Source organism: Pelophylax lessonae (assembly GCF_965119305.1).
Source record: "Pelophylax lessonae genome assembly, chromosome: 2".
Classification (NCBI taxonomy): domain Eukaryota; kingdom Metazoa; phylum Chordata; class Amphibia; order Anura; family Ranidae; genus Pelophylax; species Pelophylax lessonae.
In genome coordinates this window covers 642170303-642197454 of record NC_138769.1, presented here as the reverse complement: position 1 = coordinate 642197454, position 27152 = coordinate 642170303, and the positions used below count along the sequence as shown (strand labels likewise).

General features: G+C 43.0%; 1 protein-coding gene across 1 annotated transcript in view; it reads right to left on the bottom strand.

Annotated features, from left to right (window-relative positions):
* The window catches only part of RFC3 (replication factor C subunit 3), a 28211-nt gene extending 2256 nt beyond the window's left edge, over positions 1-25955 (bottom strand). The window contains exons 1-8 of the mRNA XM_082246618.1: positions 25755-25955; positions 21922-22059; positions 14294-14361; positions 13767-13864; positions 12120-12301; positions 5563-5699; positions 3824-3922; positions 3542-3611 (exon numbers count right to left, since the gene is read on the bottom strand). Coding sequence (XP_082102744.1) covers positions 3542-3611; positions 3824-3922; positions 5563-5699; positions 12120-12301; positions 13767-13864; positions 14294-14361; positions 21922-22059; positions 25755-25841 — 879 coding nt within the window. The 5' untranslated portion in view covers positions 25842-25955. The remainder of the gene's footprint in view (positions 1-3541; positions 3612-3823; positions 3923-5562; positions 5700-12119; positions 12302-13766; positions 13865-14293; positions 14362-21921; positions 22060-25754) is intronic.
* Between the last annotated feature and the right edge of the window lie 1197 nt (positions 25956-27152).

Here is a 27152-nt window from a genome sequence, read left to right as displayed (position 1 = left end):
AACTACCCACAGATATGTGCCCTTGTGAATGTAGCCCTACAGGTGCATCTAATAAAATTGGAATATCATCAAAAAGTTACAATTAAGTAAATTCACTTCAAAAAGTGAAACTCCTATTTTATATAGAAGCGTTGCACACAAGGCGATATATTTCAAGCATTTCTTTATTTTAATTATGATGATTAAGGCTTACAGCTGTGTTAATCAAGTCCAAAGTCAGTGCAGCCCTCTACCAGGAAATTCTAGAGCACTTCATGCTTCCCTCTGCTGACCGGCTTCTTTTTCCAGCAGGACTTGCCTAACGCTGCCTAAAACTGAAAAGTGTGAAATCTGGTGCAGCTCTGCAAAGAAACCAATCAGCTTTCAGGTTTGTTTTGGTCAGAGCTTAAAGTGGAGTTCCACCCATTTTTGGAACTTTAGATCTATGTAATCCCCTTTAAAACGGCTTTTACCAATGGAAACTTTTTTTTTTTTTGCTAGTAAATACCTTAATTTCTGCTTTATTCCTCCTCTCCTCACTTCCGGGTCTGATCGGCGATGACGTCATTCGGCGATTCGCAGTGTCTGCTGGGATGTATTCTATTCCAGAAATCTCGCAGTAGCTGAACTGTACTGAGCCGTGCCTGCTCCGCCTCTGCCCCGCCTCCTCTCATTGAGTTGTATTGTATGAATGTATTAAGGCTGTTCTCTGCCCCGCCTCCGCCCCGCCTCCTCTCATTGAGTTGTATTGTATGCATTCATACAATACAACTCAATGAGAGGAGGCGGGGCGGAGGCGGGGCAGAGAACAGCCTTAATACATTCATACAATACAACTCAATGAGAGGAGGCGGGGCGGAGGCGGGGCAGAGAACGGCCTTAATACATTCATACAATACAACTCAATGAGAGGAGGCGGGGCGGAGGCGGGGCAGAGAACAGCCTTAATACATTCATACAATACAACTCAATGAGAGGAGGCGGGGCGGAGGCGGGGCAGAGAACGGCCTTAATACATTCATACAATACAACTCAATGAGAGGAGGCGGGGCGGAGGCGGGGCAGAGAACGGCCTTAATACATTCATACAATACAACTCAATGAGAGGAGGCGGGGCGGAGGCGGGGCAGAGAACAGCCTTAATACATTCATACAATACAACTCAATGAGAGGAGGCGGGGCGGAGGCGGGGCAGAGAACGGCCTTAATACATTCATACAATACAACTCAATGAGAGGAGGCGGGGCGGAGGCGGGGCAGAGAACAGCCTTAATACATTCATACAATACAACTCAATGAGAGGAGGCGGGGCGGAGGCGGGGCAGAGAACGGCCTTAATACATTCATACAATACAACTCAATGAGAGGAGGCGGGGCGGAGGCGGGGCAGAGAACAGCCTTAATACATTCATACAATACAACTCAATGAGAGGAGGCGGGGCGGAGGCGGGGCAGAGAACGGCCTTAATACATTCATACAATACAACTCAATGAGAGGAGGCGGGGCGGAGGCGGGGCAGAGAACGGCCTTAATACATTCATACAATACAACTCAATGAGAGGAGGCGGGGCGGAGGCGGGGCAGAGAACAGCCTTAATACATTCATACAATACAACTCAATGAGAGGAGGCGGGGCGGAGGCGGGGCAGAGAACGGCCTTAATACATTCATACAATACAACTCAATGAGAGGAGGCGGGGCGGAGGCGGGGCAGAGAACAGCCTTAATACATTCATACAATACAACTCAATGAGAGGAGGCGGGGCGGAGGCGGGGCAGAGAACGGCCTTAATACATTCATACAATACAACTCAATGAGAGGAGGCGGGGCAGAGAACGGCCTTAATACATTCATACAATACAACTCAATGAGAGGAGGCGGGGCGGAGGGGGGGCAGAGAACGGCCTTAATACATTCATACAATACAACTCAATGAGAGGAGGCGGGGCGGAGGCGGGGCAGGCACGGCTCAGTACAGTTCAGCTACTGCGAGATTTCTGGAATAGAATACATCCCAGCAGACACTGCGAATCGCCAAATGACGTCATCGCCGATCGGACCCGGAAGTGAGGAGAGGAGGAATAAAGCAGAAATTAAGGTATTTACTAGCAAAAAAAAAAAGTTTCCATTGGTAAAAGCCGTTTTAAAGGGCATTCCAACCTATTAAAAATGGGTGGAACTCCGCTTTAATTGAACAAGCTGATGTTGAGCCTGGGTTCATACTAGTGCATGTGGAACACAACATGTGATTCGCACAGGAATCGTGCCACATTCTTGTGTACATCACATGTGATATCTGTGTGGTGCGATTTCAGCCATACAATTTGAATGACTCCAATCGCTTCCGCACCAAAATGGTGCAGGACCTTTTTATTCCCCCACACCTGAATCGCTTCAAATCCATGCCATACGATTCTGGCAATCGCACTGCATTTTGCAATATGTTTGGGGGTGTCGTTAATCTATCATTGACCTCCACAGCAAATTGCATGGACACTGTGATTGCAATGCGTAGCGGGAAACGGACAGGATTCGCTGCATTTCCCGCAGCGCATCAGTGTGAACCAGGGATCAAAGGTGATTGGCTACCATGCACAGCTGCACAAGAGTTTGCACTCTCCAGTTTTAGTTTATCAACCCTAAACTGTCTGATCTAGCAGAGGGAACCAATCAGTACCTCTCTTTCACACAGAGACAGAGCAAGGACACTGACAAGACGACAAAGAATGGGGAGACCCCAACACATCCCGATTCACCTGACAAACCTATTTGCACCCTAAGTGTTATCCAACCTTCAGCTACATTTCCTTTTAGATTTTACACCACATGAGTAAAATGGTTGCAATGTTAGATAAAACTCGCCTATAAAGTCCACAAAAACCTTTATGGAGTACCAGCAGAACCTCACTATGTCAGCGTCAATCTACCCCTTGTTTTTCACTTGCCCTGGATAGTATGGCATTTCATATGTCATAGAAACCCATACCCTACCCTTTAGGAACCAGATGATTTTTAATACAAAAGCTATTAAAAGATCTCCAGATTCAGCCCAAAGCTAAAAGTCTAGAATGTTGTGTGTGTAAATATACGATACTAAACATGTTTTGTACCTGCTGGGATCTGCCAGAGTCTTAATTATGCAATTAACCTCCCTTGGTGAATTGGGCATCCAAAATCATTATTGCCAGGCTCAAACCCACTAAAAAGGTGGGATTATTTAAACTATTGCAATACAAACAACAACATCTAGAAGGAAAGCCACCCAGCAATGCATGTGGGACTGGAGCCATAAGTACCCAAAAGAGCATTTTCTGAAAATGCATAAGGATAATGTTAATTCCATGAGTTGAATCCAGCCTGCTTTCGTTAATTAACAAAATGTGTCAGTTGGTATCTAATTTATCTCCAATCAATGAAGCAGCAGCATTACGAGAGAAACATTAATAATTGCTAATAAACTAAGTTTTAGGTTATCTTCTTCTCTAATACAGAAATGCATAAAATGTTTTATATCATGTACCAACAAAACAGATATGTTACATAGAAGTCTATGAACATGCCTTCATTATGACTTCAGGAGGAATACAGTGCGTCAGAAGCTCATAAAGTCTACCACGAACTTCAAGTAACCTAGGAAAAAAAAAAAACACATGACAATATAGGGAGAATAAAAAATTAAAAAGAAAAAAAGATATACAGCAGTAACCCAAGAGAGTAAAAAAAGTTGCAATAAGATATGCTAATACTTTGAATTACCGTCTTAAAAAAAAAAAAAAAAAAAAGAAGGTCTCAAAATGTAGCCAAGCGCTAAACTTGTGTCAAAAAGATAACCGTAAGCTGACCTTTGTGGCGTTTGTTGACTAACAATGGCGTTGGCTGTCTCCTTCACATAAACCTCCCAATCTGTCTCTGGTAAGTCTTGGTCTGAACTGAAGGGATACCTATTCAAGAAAAAACACATTTTATTTAACCAACAGGTTTCTAAAGACATCAAGCACAGCTGCGTTATACATACACTCACATAGACACATAATGTACTTGCCTAAAAAAGCATAACCTTTAAAAGCAAATCTTTCACCAAATCTGTGTTCTTTTGACTGCCTTTCAAACATGTATATAAACTACCGTTTTAAGTTACATTCCTTGGGTTAAAGGTTTGGTCTGTCCACTGTTTATATTATCGGAGCACCACATAAAATCTCAGTGCAAGGCATTTGTATGTGGTAAATACTATCTATCCAAATTTCAACAAAATTTAGTTAGCTGCCAAACTATTAATTTCACATGCAGCAACATTTTCCACAGGTTGACTAGAATTGCTTTTCGCCAAAGAAGGATGAAGAAAAGAAATTAATGTCTGGGACAATTTTGGTGTACCTTCTGCTAATGGTGATATTGTCAGTGTTGCAGCAAACTAGATTTTACCACGGATTCTTAGTCAGCAAGGCTCATTGTCTACGTGGAAAAAAGTAAAAAAATAACCATGTTCTGCACTCTATTCACCTTAAAGTTAAATTAAATGCACTTTTTTTGTGTAAAAAAACATTACACTTACCTGTTCCGTTCAATGATATTGCACTGAGCAATCCCTTACCTACTCTTTGGCAGTCCCTGCCACAGAGTGATCCCTTACCTACTCTTTGGCAGTCCCTTCCACAGAGTGATCCCTGACCTACTCTTTGGCAGTCCCTTCCACAGAGTGATCCCTTACCTACTCTTTGGCAGTCCCTTCCACAGAGTGATCCCTTACCTACTCTTTGGTAGTCCCTTCCACAGAGTGATACCTTACCTACTCTTTGGTGGTTCCCTGCCTTCGCTATCTGCTCCTTTTTCCTCTGGGTGCCCCCTCAGAAAGGCATGTGCTAAGGGGGTACCCGTGCTGGCACACTGACAGGAGTTTGGAGCCTAGGGTTCCCCTTCTCTCAAAGTCTGCTGTGGGACAAGGAAAAGAGAGTGGTGCTGTCCCCAGCACTGAATCGGTGACTGAATCGGTAAGTGTTTAGGGATGTGGGGGGTAGGAATGGTAGTGGGAAGTTTTTTTACATTAATGCATAAAACATATCAAGGTAAAAATGTAGACTTCAGAATAACTTTAACGATTTACAGTACTGTATACAGTTTAACATTTCTTAGGTATTACCTAAATTAACTTATTCTGAAAACAGGGTCTGCAATGAAAGAAAAGGGCTACCAGGATAAGAGAGAACTGCAGCCAATTATTCTTACTGTGACAGCAGAGGACAATAGCCTCTTACATGTCTGCAGCATGTAAAAGTGGCACTAAAATGGTCTGGGAAAATGTACAGCATGCACTGCGCATTTTATAATTGAATCTGCATGTCCAAATATAAAAGTGCTGTCAGAGTAGAGATGAGAAGTGTACTGAATCCCAGAAATTTCTTCACTGATGTAGCACTGCCATCAGGGGGTTCAAAATAATAAATGCAGCCCACTTTACATTTCTGTAAAACGTTATCTAGTCTCTATGCAACTGCTAATGGGGCAAAAACAATGTGTAGGGATATGTTGGGTTTGTATGTTTATACATATAAAAAACACTTCAGTTAAAAGGTTTACATACTGTTGGACACGACAAGCTTCACATATTAGAAGAGCCTTTCTTAGGTTTCTTCCGGATTTTTCTGCAATCCTTCGAGCGAGTTCCTGTGGTAGAGATAGTCCTTCTTTCTTGCATACGCTAAACAAAACTGTGCAAATCTGTAAAGACATACTTGGTTAGATCTGTGCTGCAAGATAACACTCAGCACAGAGATAGGACCATTGCAAGAAATGCACCTTTTTTTTTTATACTTTGAAAAGCAAGTGTATTTGTAATTAAAGCATGAGAGAATGATACATTTCAAACAATCCAGAAGGATAAAGTTCAACAGTATTAGAACTAAGGTAATATAATATTTCCATTGGCGATTTCAGAGCATGGAAAAAAACTTAGTTATATTCATGGATACATAACATTTGGTCCTATTAAAAACGTGGTGATCTGTTATCGTCATATGCTTATATAATTGGATCAGTAATTATATCCTACGTTTATTATATGCCTTGTTCAAGAGCTCAGTCATTACAGGTGACAGGTTGTTCCAAACATCTGTTTTAGACCTTGTCTTATTTGGCTGGACAGCCTCTATGGCGATAGATCATCTCTTTGTAAGGGAGGATAGAGTTCATGTCTGCTATCCAAGCCTGTAAGGTACGGGGGTGGGCTTGCGTCTATAACTGATCTATAAGTTCCCGGGCGCTGAAGAGAGTTTAGTGTAGGAATTTGGCAAAAAACGTATCTGCATTAATGTCAGGAAGTAGACCTAGTATGCACGGTTTGGGGTCTGGTTGGAGAGGTGAACCCATATGGTTGTGTAGGAAAATTACTATTTGTATCCAATAGGCCTGAATTTCTGGACAAGTCCATATTAAATGTAAGACGGTGTCTGACTGTGTGTTACATCTGGGGCATTGCGGGCTACAGTTTGAGCGATACTTAGAAATTTTTAGTGGGGTTAGGTTAGCTTTGTGTATGATGTAAAGTCTGGGTGACGACAGTCTGGGGCTTTCTAAAATGTCATCCCAGTCTCTCTCATCTAAAGGCCGATGTCCTCCTCCCAACGGGCTTGCGCCTCGTCAACCACTCTATTGAGGAACTTGGTACGTAGTTCAAGATATATAGCAGGTATCACTTATCATTTAGTTTGGTTGTCCCCAATAATAACGTCCAGCCAGGGTATTTTAGGTAGAGTGGAAGCTGGATCTGAAGAGCGGGACTTAATTGGAGATATCTGAATAACATATATGAGGGCAGTTTGAATTCCTCTTTTAGGGATTGAAATGGTTTCACACCAGTGGTGCATAGTACTTGATAATAAATATATTACTCCCCTTGAAGCCCATATGTCAATGTCTGGGATAGAAGCTAGCTCCCCCAGATGTGGATTATGCCATAAATATGGGTGTGAATGTGTGTGGCTTTTATTTTTTGAAGGGCTATTTCCCAGATGCATCTGTGGTGAGATAGCATGTAGTCCCATGTGTTGGCTGAGACTAAGTTTCCCCGTCCTCTAAAGATCACCTGTAGAGGGGTGTATGAGGCTTGGTTTGGTTGGCCACAGAAAAGTGTTTGGTAAAGGAGAGCTCCCAAGTTGTAAAAGGGTAGTAGGAGTGGAAGTCCAGTACAGCTACGCCTCCACGTGTAGTCAGGTTTTTAACAGTAAGCCAGGGTAATTTGAGTCGCCCTGTCCCCAGACAAGAAGTTAAGGATAGTGTCAATAACTGAATATTTTTAGAGGAAGTAGGATCGGAGAGTGCCAAAATGCAAATAAAAGTTTGGGTAGGAGGACCATTTTGAGGAGGTTTACTCTGCCCATCACCCCAAGTGGAAGTCATGCCAAAGTCTGTGTATGTGTTTTCAGAGTAGCAAGTAGAGGTTCTATGTTGTCACAGATGTAGTCATTGGGGGTCCTGATAACAAAACCCCCAAAGTATTGTATAGTCGATGCCCTTTTCATTGGAAGAGTGCAAGAAATGCACCTTTATACAAGAACATCGGTAGAAAAGCCTGTGAGGACAATTAGTAGAAATATGTTCTTCCCAATAAATGGCTGCCAAATTTATTTTCAGAGACAAGGTAGAAGCTTTGAAAACCCATCAACGTTTTGGAGTTGTGCCACCACTTTCATCAGCAGGAAGCACAATGTGGAGCCAATTTTTCTAAAATTGGTCTATAAATGCTACAAAATCTGTCAAGAGGCTAAACAAAAGGGAAGTCTAAACTGGCGTGCTCCACTGATGATAATCTTCACTAAAAGAAGCAAGTGGAAGATAGTAAAAATGGTGACGTGCATAGCTAAAGGCTGCCGGCATCAGTGGGATTCGTTGGGATATGCATTGTGCTCTTCACATGAGACATTTCTAAGATCATTCAGAATTCCTTGAAGATACATTTGACCTGCATTACTGGAAGGCAAGCAGGTCTGAAATAAACACCTTTGAATTAGATTTACTGCGCAATGCAATGCGCAGAGACATAAGATCATAGATAGTGTTGATATCTATAGAAAATCATATTTCTTATAATAGTGATCAATGAATCCTGCCCGGAACTTTTATTGGGTGAGAAATCATCAAGCTTAAAAAAAAAAAAAAAAAAGTGTATATATTTATATTATATATACATACACACACATATATATATATATATATATATATATATATATATATATATATATATATATATATATATATATATATATATATATATATATATATATATATATATACACCCCTCACGTTTTGTAAATATTTTATTACATCTTTTCATGGGACAACACTGAAGAAATGACACTTTGCTACAATGTAAAGTAGTGAGTGTACAGCTTGTATAACAGTGTACATTTGCTGTCCCCTAAAAATAACTCAACACACAGCCATTAATGTCTAAACTGCTGCCAAAAGTGAGTACAACCCAAAAAGGGGAAATGTCCAAATTGGGCCCAAAGTGTCAATATTTTGTGTGGCCACCATTATTTTCCAGCACTGCCTTCACCCACTTGGGCATAGAGTTCACCAGAGCTTCACAGGTTACCACTGGAGTCCTCTTCCACTCCTCCATGACGACATCACGGAGCTGGTGGATGTTCGAGACCTTGCGCACATCCACCTTCTGTCTGAGGATGCCCCACAGATGCTCAATAGGGTTTAGGTCTGGAGACATGCTTGGCCAGTCCATCACCTTTACCCTCAGCTTCTTTAGCAAGGCAATGGTCGCCTTGGAGGTGTGTTTCGGGTCATGATGTTGGAATACTGCCCTGCGGCCCAGTCTCTGAATGGAGAGGATCATGTGCTGCTTCAGTACACGTTGGCATTCATGGCTCCCTTAAACTGTAGCTCCTCACCTGGTTGCCGTCACACAGGCTTGACACCCAAATACGTTTATCTTGTCTCATCAGACCACAGGACACAGTTCCAGTAATCCATGGCCTTAGTCTGCTTGTCTAGACCAATTTGATGCAGTGTGCAGCGTATGGTCTGAGCACTGACAGGCTAACCCCCCCACCCCTTCAACCTCTGCATCAATGCTGGCAGCACTCATACGTCTATTTCCCAAAACCTCTGGATATGACGCTGAGCATGTGCACTCAAGTTCTTTGGTAGATCATGGCGAGACCTGTTCGGAGTGGAACCTGTCCTGTTTAACCGCTGTATGGCCTTGGCCACTGTGCTGCAGCTCAGTTTCAGGGTCTTGGCAATCATCTTATAGCCTAGGCCATCTTTATGTAGAGCAATAATTCTTTTTTTTCAGATCCTCAGGGAGTTCTTTGTCATGAGGTGCCATGTTGAACTTCCAGTGACCAGCAGGGCAGAGTGAGAGCGATAACACCAAATTCAACACACCTGCTCCCCATTCACACCTGAGACCTTGTAACACTAATGAGCCACATCACACCGGGGAGAGAAAATGGCTAATTCGGCCCAATTTGGACACTTAGGGATGTACTCACTTTTGTTGCCAGCGGTTTAGACATTAATGGCTGTGTGTGAAGTTATTTCGGGGGGACAGCAAGTCTACAGTTATACAAGCTGTACACTCACTACTTTACATTGTAGCAAAGTGTCATTTCTTCAATGTTGTCACTTGAAATGATAGAATAAAATATTTACAAAAATGTGGGGTGTACACACACACACACACACACCTCACAAGAATTAAAGGAACACTTTTTAATCAGAGTATAGCATCAAGTCAATTAAACTCCTGGGATATTGTTCTGGTCAGTTAAGTAGCAGATAGGGGTTTTTAATCAGTTTCACATCCTTTGGTGTTAATGAAATTAACAGGTACACTAGATGGGCAACAATGAGACAACCCCCAAAACAGGAATGGTTTTACAGCTGGAGGCCACTGAAATTTTTTCCCCTACCCATTTTTTCGGACAGTTTTTCACTAGTTTTGTATTTAGCTAGGGTCAGTGTCACTACTGGTAGCATGAGGCCTTACCTGGACCCTACAGAGCAGTGGTCCTCAACTCCGGTCCTCGGGGCCCACTAACAGGCCAGATTTTAAGTATTACCTTGGGGAGATGCGGACTAGAATACTGCAATCACTAAGCAGCAAATTATATCACCTGTGATGTAATTTAGTTATCTTGCAAACCTGGCCTGTTAGTGGGCCCCGAGGACCGGAGTTCAGGACCACTGCTATAGAGGTTGCACAGGCAGTCCAACTCCTCAAGAGCAAGGAGGAGATTCCAGGAGACAGGCAGTTACTCTAGGAGAGCTGGATAGGGGTGTAAAAGGTCCTTAACCCATCAGCAGGACTGGCATCTGCTCCTTTGTGCCAGGAGGAACAGGATTAGCACTGCCAGAGCCCTACAAAATTACCTCCAGCAGGTCACTGATGTGAATGTCTCAGACCAAACAATCAGAAACAGATTTCATGAGGGTGGCCTGAGGGCCCAACATCCTCTAGTGGGTTCTGTGGTCAGTTCCTGGCACTGTGAAGGTCGACTGGCATTTGCCATTCAACACCAGAATTGGCAGGTCCACCACTGGAGCCCTGTGCTTTTTACAGATGAGAGCAGGTTTACCCTGAGCACATGTGACAGACATGAAAGGGTCTGGAGAAGCCGTGGAGATAGGTATGCTGCCTGTAACATTGTTCAGCATGATCGGTTTAGTGGTGGGTCAGTGATGGTATGGGGAGGCATATCCATGGAGGGATGCACAGACCTCTACAGGCTAGACAATGGCACCCTGACTGCCCCTAGGAATCAGGATGAATTCCCTGGACCCAGTATCAAACCCTACACTAGTGCAGTGGGTCTTGGGTTCCTCCTGGTGCACACAATGCCTGGCCTCATGTGGCGAGAGTATGCAGCCAGTTCCTGGAGGATGAAGGAATTGATACCATTGAGTGGCGCCCATACTCACTTGACCTAAATCCAATAGAACACCTTTGGGACATTGTCTCGGTCCATCCGACACCGCCAGGTTCCACCTCAGTCTGTTTAGGAGCCCAGTAATGCCCTGGTCCAGTTCCGGGAGGAAATACTCCAGAACACCATCAGTCATCTCATTAGGAGCATGCCCCGACATTGTCAGATGCATACAAGCATGTCAGGGCCATACAAACTACTGAGTATCATTTTGAGTTGCTGCAATGAAATTTCAGCAAAAATGGACTAGACTGCTGCATCATTTTTTTCATTTTGATTTTTGGGGTGTCTTTGAATTCAGCTCTCTGCTGGGTAAAATTTTTCATTTCCATTAAACAATGTGGCATCCTTTCTTTCCTAACCCATTACCCAGTTCATATCAGTATAGTTTTTCAGCATGAGATTTCCCCATCAAGATCTGATGTGTTTTCAAAGTGTAATATTGTCAGGATAGTAGAGTCCCCAAACTGCTACTGTTGTATTTTTGTTATTTAACCACTTCCAGCCCTCCTGTGCACGTGCATTGGAAACGCTCTGTGACTGCGTTGTGCCTTGGACACAGCGCATCACAGACAGGGGTAAAGCGCCAATTACAGCAGTGCTTTACTACATGATTGTGGTGTCCAATCACAAGCAATGACAGATGTAAACACAACAGGTCTTTGACTATTAATGGCTATCCTTCCCTCACACAGAGTGCTGCCTGATCAGCACCCATGAGCGCAGCCTCATCAATTAAAATAACTGCAAAATTTTATAACAGAAACTAAGAAAACTTTTATCTTTTCAGAGTTTTTAGTCTTTTTTTTCGATTATTTTGAAAAGAAAAAAACATCGTGGTGAATAAATACCACCAAAAGAAAGCACTGTCTCAAAAAAATGGTAAACATTTCATATGGGTACAGTAATTGTCATTTAAAGCAATGAAATCAGAAAATTGGCCTGGGCAGGAAGGGGGTGCCAGTGTCCGGTATTGAAGTGGTTTAACCTAAGCTGCCTCAAAAAATACCAAGATGCATCACTGCTTTGTTACAACTTGACAGATCACAATTCTGCAGTCCCTGGGCAAATCTAACTGGTAAAGAGGCCACAATGTTTAGCAATGAAAGTGCTTTAGGCAAAGTAGCAAGATAAGAATTTAAAAACGCCAGGATCCTGTTGTGAAAAAATAATTTCCATTTAACTGAAGTTTTACCTCTTCAATGCTGGGAGATGGTACACGAATTGCCAAACATCTACTACGTATTGGAGCAATGACTTTAGATGTAGAATTACAACACAGAATGAGTCTGCAAGTAGCCATGTATTTCTCCATGGTTCTTCTCAAAGCATGCTGAGCATCTTTGGTAAGTTTATCCACTTCTGTTAGCAATACAACTGCAAGAAGAAGAAGAAGAAGAAGAAGAAGAAGAAGGAATTAGAAAAATGAATCACATGCACATGTAATGAAAATAACCTTCACTTATAAATATAGGATTGGTGCAGGGGTCTAAAAATGATGGATCCATACTCAGTGTGAATTAACATATCTCACAGAGAGGTAATCATTTATTTGCTCTTCTTTTATACATTTTAGCATATTCTGTTTATGATCTGATGACGGCTCAAATTTATTAGGGGGATGAGGTACACTTTAATCAAGCAAGGTGCAATTTTATTCTGACTCCGAATCAAAATTCAGAATGTGCGATTTATCAGAGTTTTAGTTGCCAATTTGTTTACAAGTGAAGTCATTTTCAGGCACCCAAAATAATGTAAGTTTTTTTAGGTTAACATGACAAGTTTCCTTTAACCACTTTACCCCCGCTCACTTTGCTGCTACTGCAGCAAAGTGGCTCGTTCCCGTTTAGCGACGTAGACCTACGTCGCTGGACTCCGCCCCTTGTGGGCGGCGTGTGCGCGCCGCCGGAGGCTCGCTCCCGCTGTTTTCAGTCACAGCGGGAGTCGGGCCAGGGGAGGAGCAGCGGCGATCGCCGCTGCTCTTACCCGATCGTCGGGAATCGAGTCTGGAGATCCGCCCGCTGTGTGTAAACACAGCGGGCGGATCTCTGAAGTGACAGGCAGGGTTCAGCATAGCTGAACTCTGGATCTGTCCTTGTGTCACTCTGTCACCTCCCCCCCACACGTCAGTAAGCACCAGGCATACATTAACCCCTCCCTCTCCAATAAAATGAACCCCTTCCCTGCCAGTGTCATTTTTACAGTAACAGTGCATATATATAGCACTGATTACTGCAGTAATGTCACTGGTACCCCCAAAAGTGTCAAAAATGTCAGTCAAGGGTCCGATCTGTCCGCCGCAATGTCGCAGTCTTGCAAAAAAAAAAAAAAAAAAAAATCGCAGATCGCCGCCATTACTCGTTAAAAAAAAAAAAAATGACAGAAATCTTTCCCTTTGTTATTAAACGCAATAACTTTTGCACAAACCAATAAAAATACGCTTATTGTGATTTTTTTACCAAAAATATGTAGCAAAAAACAAATTGGCCAAAAATTTTAAAAAAAATTTGATTTTTACATTTTTTTGGGGGGAATTTCATAAAAAAAAAAATGTGAAAAATATTGTTATTTTTTCAAAATAAACGCTCTTTTTTTGTTTATAGCGCAAAAAGTAAAAATCGCACAGGTGATCAAATACCACCAAAAGAAAGCTCTGTTTGTGGGAAAAAAAGGACGTAAATTTCGTTTGGGTACGGCGTTGCACGACCGCGCAATTGTCAGTTAAAGTTGCACAGCGCCGAATCGCAAAAAGTGGCCTGGACGGAAGACAGCAAAATCCTCCGGTGGTAAAGTGGTTAAAGAGATTCCCACAGCCGGCCATATTTTAGGCCTTGATACAAACCTTTAAAGTCTCTCTGTGTACTCGTCTCAAGTTGCTGTGACTGGGCCACAGTCTTCAGCAATTCTTGAACAACAACACGATCACTGTTGCCAGCATCACTGAGAAGGAAACAACAATTACAGTCAGTCTGGGTTATTCTTACTCAGAATATGTTTGTAAGAATCATCCCTGGCGCATGGAAACAGGAGAATAACCCCCGATAAAGGCCAAGTATATTAGGTTACAAGCATCCTCCACAATTAAACTAGTCAACTGAAATAATGACAGAAGAAACTAGTAATTTTTATAACTATAACCTTCTACATTGCTTCCCTAATAACAATACAAGAAGATTCAGAAAAAAAGCTGCATGTGGTTTACTTCTGCAAATAATTGTTTCCAGTCTATAAGCACCACATGGGGGGTGGGGGGGAAATTGGGTGACTCTTTACTGGAGGTTTTGTCACAAGAATAAAAAAAGTGATTCCAATAAACATCAAAGACAATTCAACGTTCAGAAATAACCATAAACCAGATATTGGGCATACCTTGGATTCACTTCTAAATGGTAGTTGCTTGCTATGGTGCTAATCTCAATCTTCTTTTTAGAAGGTGTCTGATGGAATAAAGTGAAGTTATGCATTAATGCATGGAATACCGTCATAGTAGGTGCGAATAGACTCGTCTAATAGGATAGTACAAAACAGATTTGTGTCAGACCATGTCTGTGCCTTCCACTTTTACTGCAATGATGCTTGTTAGTCACCGATTGCAGCTATTCTTTTAATTAGCAGAATCTATAGGACTCTTCTACTAGAAGTTCATGGTGCATAGATTAGAGACATAAGGTCTTCTGAGCTGGCCAGTTGGAAGCTGTTCTGTTCTGACATAAGCCTTTAAAGCACAATTCCAGTCTAATGGGCCATACACACTATAAGATTTTCTGAAGACTTTTTCCTTTAGATTTACCAAAACCATATAATATGAGGTCAAACCTAAACACTTTCAATTTGTATGCAATCTGGCAGGCCCTTGCACTACATAGAAAAGGTAAATCTGAAGGAAAAAGTCTTCGGAAAATCTTATATTGTGTATGGCCCTTAAGGCTATTTTTAAAAATGTTCCCTCCTCTCTCCCGCTACCTAATCTGTCTTAAAAGAGGTGCTTACTTACCTATTTTAAATTCACTCCGGTCATATGATCCGCAGCCCTTGCTCCCCTGTGTAAGTGAGTGGTGGCTACAGGGGAGAGAAGGGACAATGGTTGGGACATGGGATCCTTTGAGTGACATTACAGCTCCCAGCAGTTGCAGGAAAGAAATTTGCTCAATGCCCCCATCATCACAGACAGTGGGATGCATAAATCCTTCCTACCAGGCCATTGTCTTCTCCCGGGGGGGGGGGGGGGGGGGGGGGGGGGGAAGACAGGGACTATTGCTATCGGTTATAGCAGCTGCTAGCGATATTCGCAGGAAAAAAACTTTAAGCCTGCCCAGTGCCCATAAACAGTTTGAATCTCCACCAGCCGGGATTCGATCCCTGTATAGCCTGCCTTAGACAGGAATTCCACTTTAGGTCCTTAGCAGTGAAAAGTTTAAACAGCAACTTTCATTTTGCACAAATTAAACGTTGTTTTAGCATGCATTATGCACACTAACTATGTTGTACTATGCACTAAGGACGTTAGGTTTAGAGTCTTAGGCTGGCCATACATTATGCAATTTTTCTTTAGATTTACCAAAACCATATAATACAAGGTGAAACCTAAACACTTTCAAATTTGTATGTAATCAGGCTGGCATTTGCACTACATAATTGAAGGTAAATTCTAAAGGAAATAAGAAATGTGCATAATGTACGGCCAGCTTGTGATATCCCGTATACTGCAGTGGTCTTCAACCCTGGCCTACAGGACCCACTAACAGGCCAGATTTGCAAGATAACTGAAATACATCACAGGTGATATCATTTGCTGCTCAGTGATTGCAGTACTCTAGTCTGCATCTCCCCAAGGTAATACTTAAAATCTGGCCTGTTAGTGGGCCCTGAGGACCGGAGTTGAGGACCACTGCCGTATAGCATAACCTAAAAGTGGAGAGTTAATCTGCTTATGATTGGTCTTCCCTGGATATTCCCCCCCCCCCTCTCTAACATGCTAATGACTTATTAGGTAAGCCTTCCCGTTTTCATTACATACATTTAGAATCAGTGACATCATTGTTGGGTTTCTGTGCTTCTTAATGTAAAGAGTGCATGGCTGCTGGGAATGACTGGTAGGATGCTAAACATAGTTTCCTGAAAACAGCACAGCATCCTGCATCAGAACTTCTCTCAAGATCCCTCGGCTCTGATGTAAGCAGTGGGCTGGTTAGACGACTTATGCAAATATCAAAATGCCCTAATGTGTTGATGTCAGTCTGAAGGGTTTGGGGTTAACTTTAACCACTTGCTGACTGCCAGCCGCAGTTTTACTGTGGCAGCCTGGCTCGGCTGCGCGAACTGATGTAGTAATACGTCAGCCGCGTGCATGGTGCTGGGGGGTGAGCGTGCTACCGCCAGAGGCGCGCTACCATCCCCACTAAGCAGGGGGGGGGATGTCGATGCATGGTGCGGGCGGCCACGTTTGCCACCAGCCACCCGCAATCGCTCCCCACTGTGAGAGAAGGACGGCCAGCTATTGTAAACACAGCCAATCGTTCTCTCCTCTGAAATGATCACAGAGCTGGTGTGATCCTTCTATATAGGATCACAGGTCTCTATGGTAATTTCACAAGCCCCTCCCACAGTTAGTAAACACTCCCCTAGGCTCACATTTAATCCTTTGATCACCCACTAGGTTAACCCCCTTCACTGTCAATGTCATTATTACAGTAACAGTGTATATTTTTAGCACCGAAGTAATGTCACTGGTACACCCAAAAGTGTCAAGAAGGTGTTAGGGGTCCAATTTGTCCAGCGCAATGTCACAAAGTCCCGCTAAAAATCGCAGATTGACGCCATTACTAGTAAAAAAAATAAAGATAAAAATGACAAATCTTTACCATAATTTGTAGACATAATAACTTTTGCGCAAACCAATCAAAATACACTTATTGCGATTTTTTTTTTACCAAAAATATGTAACAGAATGTAAACTGGCCTAAAAGGATGAAAACAATTGATTTTTAAATTTTTTTTGGGGAATGTTATATAGCGGAATGTGAAAAATATTGTTTTTTTTTTTTCAGAATTGTTGCTCTTTTTTTGTTTATAGCGCAAAAAAACAAAAATCACACAGGTGATCAAATACCACCAAAAGAAAGCTCCATTTGTGAGAAAAAAAGGACATCAATTTTATTTTGGTACAGTGTCGCACAACTGCGCAATTTTCCGTTAAAATAACGCAGTGCCGAATCGCAAAATATGGGCTGGTCATTAAGGGGGCAAATCCTTCCAGTCCAGAACTGGTTAATTTGCATGTAGACTGCTGAAGTAACACTGACATGTGATGCTGATCCTTCCATTTCATTCCATTCCATTTCCCCCTTGAAAAAGTAATTTAGACGCAACACGTAGGGTGGAGCACCACAAGGCACACTAAGAGTGGAGATTTCTTTTCCTTTGGAGCAGCAGCCCGATCCGTGCAAGCACTGGAGCTGTCAGACAAACTCTGTACAGAGTGGTGAGCCGTGGGTCATATCCTGCTAAGTAAAAGCGATATTCTGCCTAGGAGCATAATCATTCGTTTTTGTGTCAAATACTTTTATACAGAGAGCATTATCTGTCCTAATTCTGTATCCTTTATGGCTGGATTTATTTGTGGAGTGCACCTGTTATAGAAGAAACATCATTGAGCCAGAGGTTTAAGTGGTTTCCGACTTTTAAAAGGGGAATAAGCGCTGTATGACCTTTTTGATGATTTTAGAGTTGTTATAATGTGAGAATCCACCTATTTGTTCTAGGTGGTGGCTTGAGATTTGTTGTGATCCTAAGGGTAAAGGATAGTGACGTTTTTATGGCATAGACCGATTATTGTATGGATTGTTAATCTGTTCACAATTTAATCGGCACACACACAATATTTGGCACTGTTTTTATTGACAGGACTTATTTTGATTAGTAATATATTCACACAAATAGTTTATTAGGTGGTTTAGCGCAGCATATTAGGGAAAATGTTAACTGTAGATATTAGGGTTTCAGCGATACCGGCGTCGATACTAAGCATTCGCACAAGTATCGGTACTCGTGCAAACGCTCCGATATTTTCAGGCTCAGTTCTTTCAACGGTCAGCGGGATACCCTCCTGACAGCTGAAAAGTAAAAAAAAGCATTTACCGGTTAATTAAGGAGCGGGGCCGCCACCTCCCTAACAACCAATGACTCATTCAGCTGTCAGTGGGGTTCCCCTTTGATAGCTGAAGTGTTAAGCCCCGTACCGATCGTCGGCCGAACGATCGGCCGTCTTTTGTCCAGGGCTGTCGTGTCTGTTGAAAACTGCAAAAGACTGCACACGAATTTTTTCGGCCAACAACAGCCGACTGCAGAAGTGATGGTTCATGTGATGGTTAACTTTCCTTGTCTTTTTTATTTTCTGAGCATGCCCAGTCTTGCTAATCTGCTGTCTGTCGGACAAAATCTGTACTGACTGGCGAACAATCGGCCGTTCTGGTGACGGCCAACAAAAATTTTAAAGTCTGCACGACAGATTCTGTTCGGCCGAAAATGCGCTGTCGGAAGCATCATACTAACAAGCCTACAATCGGCCGATCGGTCGGCGGCAGAATATTTACGGCCGACGATCACTACGTGTGTACGGGGCTTTAAAGTCCCGGTAATTGTAGCTGTCAAAGAAAAAAGCACATGGGCGCTATCAACAAGGTTGCACAGTCAAAACAGAAAGATAAAAAGAAACATTGTTTCATTTTGTAGCCTTCTGTTTATCTACAGATCAAAAGAATGAACTTTGATCTGCAGATAAAGTTAAGCAACCTGTCAAGTAAAAAAAAAAAAAAAAAAAAGTTGTGTTTTTTTGTAATTAAAATGTTCTTGTTTAACTCCTTATTAACCCTTAATTTACTCTAATCAGCCCTAATTAACTCCTTATTCTTCTCAATTTTAATATTTTCCTGCTCATATTTTTTGTTCACTTCTATTATATAAACGAAACTACTAATAAATTAAAACTTTTTTTGTTTGTTTTAGTTTGCTTTTGTTCAATTACATACTTTTGGTCCATTAACATATATTTACACATTTCACATTGAAAAAAAGTGCAAAATTTAAAAAAATAAAATGTATTTAATTTGTAAATAAATTTTCAATGCTTTGTACTATTGCTGATAGCTAAAGTTTAAACTAGACAGTTCCCAGCAGGTATCAGTAATTGGCAAGAAAAAAAAAAAAAAAGTATCGTTACTCTTACTTGCTATAAAATCAAAAAAAAATAAAAATCGTATCGGTGCATCCCTAGTAGATATTACTGTATAGTGAATTGTACCAAGTGAATGTATTTATAAAAGATTTTCATGGCCCCGAATGTGCATGTTGCAGCATCCAAAAAATGCTGGATGTCAGATTTTTCTTCAAAAAACAGTGGGGGCCACAATGTTTGTGTGGGTTAGAACTTTTCTGGTCCTAGACATGCACAGACATAAACATGTATACTTGGCAAAGCAAAGAATTCATATACTGTATACTGAGTAGATGCTGCTGCCAGAGGGCAGTAAGATCTGCAAAGCACTTTGTGATTCTGCAAAAGGCCAGCAGAAAATAAACCACCAACACATAATCACACTGAATATATGCATGCTAGAGAGAATCACTATTTTTTTGCTTAGAAAAACTATCACGATTCGCTCATGATTCTCGGCATAACACCTTTTTCATTATACAGAAAAATTGGGCTAACTTTACGGTTTAGTTTTTTTTAATTCATTAAAGTTTTTCTTTTTTCCCAAAAAACTGCGTTTGAAAGACTTCTGCACAGTGTGACATAAAAGATTGCAACGACCCCTTATTTATTCTCTAGGGTCTCTGCTAAAAAAAAGAGAGAAAAAAAAAAAAAAATACATACATACATACATACATATACATATATATATATATATATATACATATACATATACATATATAATGTTTGGGGGTTCCAAGTAATTTTCTAGCAGAAAATACTGATTTTAACTTGTAAGCAACAAATGTCAGAAAAAAGGCTTGGTCTTAAGTGCCGGTTCACACTATTGCGATAACAGACATCACATATGACTCGGAGCGCACTGCTCCTAAAATCACATGCGATCTCTGCGCAGTGCGAGTTCAGCCATTTGCACCGCAATCGCAGTGAACTCGCACAGGACCCTTTTTTTGGTCCGCAGCAGAATCGGATCACATGGTGGTTCACACCAGTGCGATCCAATTCCTGTGCGGACTGTCAGATCGCACTGCGATACGCGATCTGAGGGTGTCGTTAACTTTGAATTGACACCCCCAGCGTATCGCATATGGCAGTGTGAACTGCCTGTGCTGCAGATGCGATGGGGGAACATGCAGTATATTTACAGTGTTCCCGCATCGCATCAGTGTGAACCGGCATTAAGAGGTTAAACTGACCTCACTTACAGACGGAAGTTCCTTCCTTTAGAGCCGGTTCACACTACTCCGACTTGTCAGGCGACCAAGTAGTGCTCCATGCTGTGCTATAGGAACCATTCTAATCAGAGCGACTTAAGTCGCTTCGACTTACAAAAAGGTTCCTGCACTACTTTTGGGTGAAGTCGGAGCGACTTGCATTGACTTCTATTATGAGAAGTCGTTTGCAAGCCGCAATGAAGTCGTGCTGCATGGGCGACTTCAAAGTCACCCAAAGTAGGGGCGACTTTGAGTCATGGTAGTGTGAACCGTCTCTAAGACCCCGTTCACACTGGAGCGACCTGTCAGGCGACCTGGAGTGACCTGCATTGACTTCAATGTTATGAAGTCCGTGCCGGCCGCTCCGAGGTCGCGGTGCGAGCTGCGCACCGCGACCTGTGAGGTCGCCCCAGCAAGTAGCGTCGCCCCAGTGTGAACGGGATCTTAGGCCCCATTCACACTGGGGTGACGCTACTTTGCCGGGCGACCTCATAGGTCGCGGCGTGCTGCTCGCCCCGCGACCTCGGAGCGGCCGGCACGGACTTCATAACATTGAAGTCTATGCAGGTCGCTCCGGGTCGCCCCAAAGAAGCTCCGGACCCTTTTTCTAAGTCGGAGCGACCTGTGTCGCTCCTATTAGAACGGGTCCACAGCTTCTCTATAGAAGGCGACCTACGGCGACCTGTCAGGCGACCAGGTCGCCTGACAGGTCGCCCCAGTGTGAACGGGGGCTTAATCTAAAAGAAAGAAATGATACAATGTAAAACATTCTGTTTATAGTTATCTAGCAGCCAATGTTGATAAACATTTGCTGGAGGCTCTTTTTTTTTGTCAGCTGTGAGTGGGCAGAGAACAGCTCTGTAAGGCTGCATTCACATGTCAGCGTATGGATCGCGGGCAGAATCGCCGCGATTCCGCCCGCGATCCGGAGATTATTGCAAATCGCGGGACGCCTGTGCATTGCCCGTAATTTACAATAGCACCCCAAACGCTGAGCGATTTTGCCGCGATTTCCCCCTGCCGAATCGCGGTAACATCGCGCAAAAAAAAATCGCGGGACGCAATACGCTCCAAAGAAGCTCTTGTACTTTTTTGGGCGTAATGCGTCCCGCGATTTTTTTTTGCGCAATGTTACCGCGATTCGGCAGGCGGAAATCGCGGCAAAATCGCTCAGCGTTTGGGGTGCTATTGCAAATCAAGGGCAATGCACAGGCGTCCCGCGATTTGCAATAATCTCCGGATCGCGGGCGGGATCGCGGGCGGAATCGCGGCGATTCTGCCCGTGATCCATACGCTGACATGTGAATGCAGCCTAAGAATCGAGGACATGCAGTTTTAAGATTGGGGGGGGGGGGGATCAAGATCGTGATTTTTTAACAATTAATTGTGCAGCTCTAATGCCTGCCGATAAAATATGTTCTGTGTGCACACCTGAATATGTAATACAGTATGAAGTATGTCAGAAAAAGGTTAGCATTTCCATATCAGGTGTTTATTATTATCTATAGCAGATAAAGCATTTAATCAAAAAATAAGGAAAAAAACCAACAACCAAACTAGTGCCACATTACCGTTATTGTCTGATGCTCGATCCTAAGTTTTTCTACACCAGCTCCATACAACTCTCTCAACAAGCACATTATTCTGGTCTTCTTTCCGGCTCCAGATGGTCCAAACACAAGGAGGTGAGGAAAGTCTCCACATTGTACCTGCAATAGCAATACTGATTTCAAATCTGGAACAGGTTTTCATGTATTCACTCTAAAATTACAGTAAACGCTCTGATTAAAGCAGTAGTATACTCCGCTTTTTACCTTTTCTCTACAGGTAAGCCTATAATAAGGCCTATAATAAGGCTTACCTGTAGGTATAATTAATATCTGCTAAACCGGCATGGTTTAGGAGATATTCCCCCTGCATGCAGCTGCTGACAACAGCGGCACATGTGCTCTGAAGGTCCGGTGTATCTCGCCAGACCTTCAGAGCTCCTTGCCGGAAAGTGAACTCCCGCGCGCATGTGTGGGAGTGACATCATTGCTGCTCCGACCACTCACAGCACCGGAACCGCCAAACCCGGAAGAGATGCTGAGGGAACAGGACCGGTTCCTCAACGGTGTCCAGGGGACCGTGTGGGGGCTTCTTTCTAAGGTCAGTATTTCATAATGTTCTAGTATGCGATAAATACTAGCACATTATGCCATTGTCATGCAGTGTTTGTTTGTTTTTTTTTTGGGGATAAAACGCTCTAAAGGAGATCTCTACATTTATATGTACATAAAGTGTGAAATCATTATGAACAATACACATGGGCAGTGTGTGGGCACTTGGTGTGAAGGTTTCTTAAAGTTATTGTAAAGCTTATCTTTTTTTATTATTAGAACCACCTCTGGACCGCCAGCCTGCAATGTACTGTGGATGGGCGGCCTCTATTGGGTACATTGCACACAGCGGGGTGATTATACAGAGTGGAAGTTTGTCAGCAGGTCTCAGCCAATGATTTGTGGCCGAGACCTGCTGATTGCCCCTGTCCAACCACAGCCCAGAGCTCGGTTTTAACAATCAGCACAGGGCTCTGTATAGAAGGAATGATCTTCTCTCTTCTGTTTCTTTTCCCTGCAAGCAGGGATAAGAAACAACAAAATCTTTAGTAAAAAGCAGCACACATTACACATATTAACACTTGTTAGGCACATGTTTAACCCCTTCCCAGCCAGTGTCATAAGTACAGTGACTGTGAATATTTTTAGCACTGATCACTGTATTAGTGTCAATAGTGATGTCAGTGGCAGTCAGTTCTCACCCAGTGGCAGGGTCTAGTTTATTTCCCCGGAGTTCAGCGTTAAGCCTGCCATACACACTATAATCTGACACTACTGAGACCGTCTGCTCAATGTGGATCCATACAAGCAGATCTGTCAATGTTTAAGCTGGCTGCACATCGATTGAAATTCAGCCGGTTCAACAAGAACTCTCTGAATTTTGATCCAAGTAGGATTGTTCTCATTCATGAGAGGTCAACTTCCCACCAATGGTCCTGCTAGAGCTGCACGATTCTGGATAAAATGAGAATCATTAGAATAAAGATCACGATTCTCGGTGGAACATTATCTTTTTTTGAAAAAAAAAATTGGGCTAACTTTACTTTATAGTTTTATTTTTATTTTATTTATTAAAGAGGAAGTAAACCCTCCTCTGACACTTGTACCTATAGGTAAGCCTATAATAAGGCTTACCTATAGGTACTGTAAATATCTCCTAAACATGTACCGTTTAGGAGATATTTACCTTTCATGCAGCCAGTGACGTCACTGGCGCATGCGCTCTGAAGGAACGGCCGCTGGTGCCGTTCCTTCAGAGCCCGTGCCGTGACTGTCGGCTCCCGCGCGCGTGCGTGGGAGTGACGTCACCGCGGCTCCGGCCAATCAGATGGCCGGATGCCGCGATCCCGGAAGACAGGCGACTAGACATGTCGCCATCATACAGGTAAGCGGGCGGCACGGCGGGGGCTCGTTCTAAGGTAAGTATTTCATAATGAGCTAGTATGCGATGCATACTAGCTCATTATGTGTTTCTCTTTCAGGTTGCAAAAAAAAAATGTTACTGGTTTACAACCTCTTTAAAGTATTTTTTCCCCAAATACAGTGTGACATAAAAAATTGTAATGATCGCCATTTTATTCTCTAGGGTCTCTGCTACAAAAAAAAAATATATATATATATATAATATATATATATAAATAAATAAAATAAATGTTTGGGGGTTGAAGGTAATTTTCTAGCAAAAAATACTGATTTTAACTTGTAAGCAACAAGTGTTAGAAAAAGGGCTTAGTGTTTAATAGGTTAAACTGCTCTCCCTTACAGACCAAAGTTCATCCCTTTGATCTCATAGGCTTCTTTCACACGGGCGCTCCGTTTTTGTCGTCTGTTCAGTCACTTTTTTTTTTTTTTTTTTTTTACGGACACGGATGAAACTTGTGTCATCCGCTCCGTATGTCCGCATATCATCCCATCCGTTTGCGGATGATATACGGACATAATGTATGTCAATGGGATTGCGGATGTCAGCTGAAATCCGATTTTGCGTCTGTTCCATTTTTTAAACGGAAGAAAAATAGGGTTCTGTTCCAAAAAACTGAACAGAACTGAAAGGACGAAAATCGGATGTCAGCGGATGGTCATCCGCAATGCCATTGACATGCATTATGTCCGCATATCACCCACAAACAGATGGGGTGATATACGGACATACGGAACGTCCGTGTGAAAGAGCCCTTAGGCCACTTTCACACATACAGTCCGTTTGTCAGTTTTTCATTCATCCGATGACGGATGAAAAACGGACATCAATGCATCTCTATGTAAAAACGGATGACAATGGATGATCATCCCTTACATCCGTTTTCATCCGCTTCCATCAATGTCCGTTTTTTTGAACGGATGAATGCCCTATTTTTCATCCGTCAAAAAAAACGGATCGAACAAAAAAACGGATGAAAAACAGATAGAAAACTGATACATTTTGACGTGACTGATGAACTGAACGGACCGTATGTGTGAAAGGGGCCTAAAAGAACCAAATGATACAATGTTTATGGTTATCTCAGCCCTGAGCAATGTTGTGATAAACTTTGCCAGCTGTTTTTTTTTTTGGACAGCTGTGAGCAGAGAACGGCTCTGCACTTGTGAATGATGAATCATGGAAATGCCGGATTAAGATCATGAAGGGGGTTGAATCAAGATTTTTTTTAAATGATTAATCGTGCAGCTCCAGGTCCTGCTGGAGAATTTCCATTCAACCAGTAATTGTAGCCATTTGGCTGCAGCGCCGATCGGTGTATTCTGACAGCAGAGGAATCCAGATGTCAGATGTGTGGATTGCGGAATCAGGGCTGTGTTGTTTGTTTAAACCACTGGCTGAACAAAAAAAAAAAAAAAAAAAAAAAAAAAAAAAAAAAAAGAAGAAGAAGAAACCTCCTATAGAGGACCATACACTGTACAATCTCCTCACACACTGTACAATCTCCTATAGAGGACCATACACTGTACAATCATCTCATACAGAGGATCATATACTGTACAATAATGTCACATTGTATAGCATATGGTTCTCTATATGAGATTGTACAGTCTCCTACAGAATACCATACACTGTACAATCCTCTCATACTGTACAATCTCCAATAGAGGAGATTATACTGTACAGGGTATGAAATAATTGTACAGTGTATGGTCTTATTTTGTAGATATTACAATATAAGAGATGAGGATTGCACAGTATATGATCCTCTATAGGAGATGATTGCACAGTGTATGATCCTCTATATGAAATGATCGTACAGTATAAGATCCTCTATAAGATATGATTGTATAATGTATGTTCTCTATAGAAGTGTCTCAGTTACCAGATTCTTCAGCTGGGCCGCCTGCTCCTTATGATAGTCCAGCTTGCCGAGGGCGCTGGGCCGGTATTTGTCCACCCACAGACTCATCGTCTCCTCCACTCAGAGCACCGACTCCGATCTTCACCTTCAAATCCGGCGCGAAATCATCCAACACCCCCAAACCCGCGAAATCCCAGTCCTGACATGAGCATGCGCAGTGCAGGGCTCGCAGACATGCCGCTGATAGGGGAGCTGCTTCCGGGTATTCAATGTCCTCACTACTGGAGGGAATTGTCCCAGACTCCTCTCCCCGATATATGGTCTCCTTGAAAATGGCCGCCGGCCCAGCTCCGTGTTGTGTCCCCTGTCAGTACAGTCTGATAGGAGACACGGCACACCTGGTATAAATATTAGTCTTCTGTCAGGGGCTCCTTTTATATTTCTGTGTAAGAGGAGCGGTGCCCAGACGTACACAGCAGGGGGTGTGATTGGATGCCTGGCACAGATCTCTATGGTGTCAGGCCGGGTTTGGGGGGTTATTCTATCTTGTAAATAATCGCCCAGGCTGTACCCTCCATGTGCTGACACGATGCATTGCACACTGTCTCAATAATAGGGCGTTGTAGTCACCAACCCTCCAGCATCCACACCGTTAATTAGGGATAAGGTTCAAGCTCAGGATGGTTCAGGGTCATAGGTGAGCGCAGCCTATCGTGATAGGAGGGAGAGCTCAGCCTATTGTGATAGAAGGGTGAGCGCAGCCTATTGTGATAGGAGGGAGAGCACAGCCTATTGTGATAGAAGGGTGAGCGCAGCCTATTGTGATAGAGGGGTGAGCGCAGCCTATTGTGATAGAGGGGTGAGCGCAGCCTATTGTGATAGAGGGGTGAGCGCAGCCTATTGTGATAGAGGGGTGAGCGCAGCCTATTGTGATAGAGGGGTGAGCGCAGCCTATTGTGATAGAGGGGTGAGCGCAGCCTATTGTGATAGAAGGGTGAGCGCAGCCTATTGTGATAGGAGGGAGAGCGCAGCCTATTGTGATAGGAGGGAGAGCGCAGCCTATTGTGATAGGAGGGAGAGCGCAGCCTATTGTAATAGGAGGGAGAGCTCAGCCTATTGTGATAGGAGGGTGAGCGCAGCCTATTGTGATAGGAGGGAGAGCTCAGCCTATTGTGATAGGAGGGTGAGCGCAGCCTATTGTGATAGGAGGGAGAGCGCAGCCTATTGTGATAGGAGGGTGAGCCTATTGTGATAGGAGGGAGAGCTCAGCCTATTGTGATAGGAGGGTGAGAGCAGCCTATTGTGATAGGAGGTAGAGCGCAGCCTATTGTGATAGGAGGGTGAGCGCAGCCTATTGTGATAGGAGGGTGAGCTCAGCCTATTGTGATAGGAGGGAGAGCGCAGCCTGTTGTGATAGGA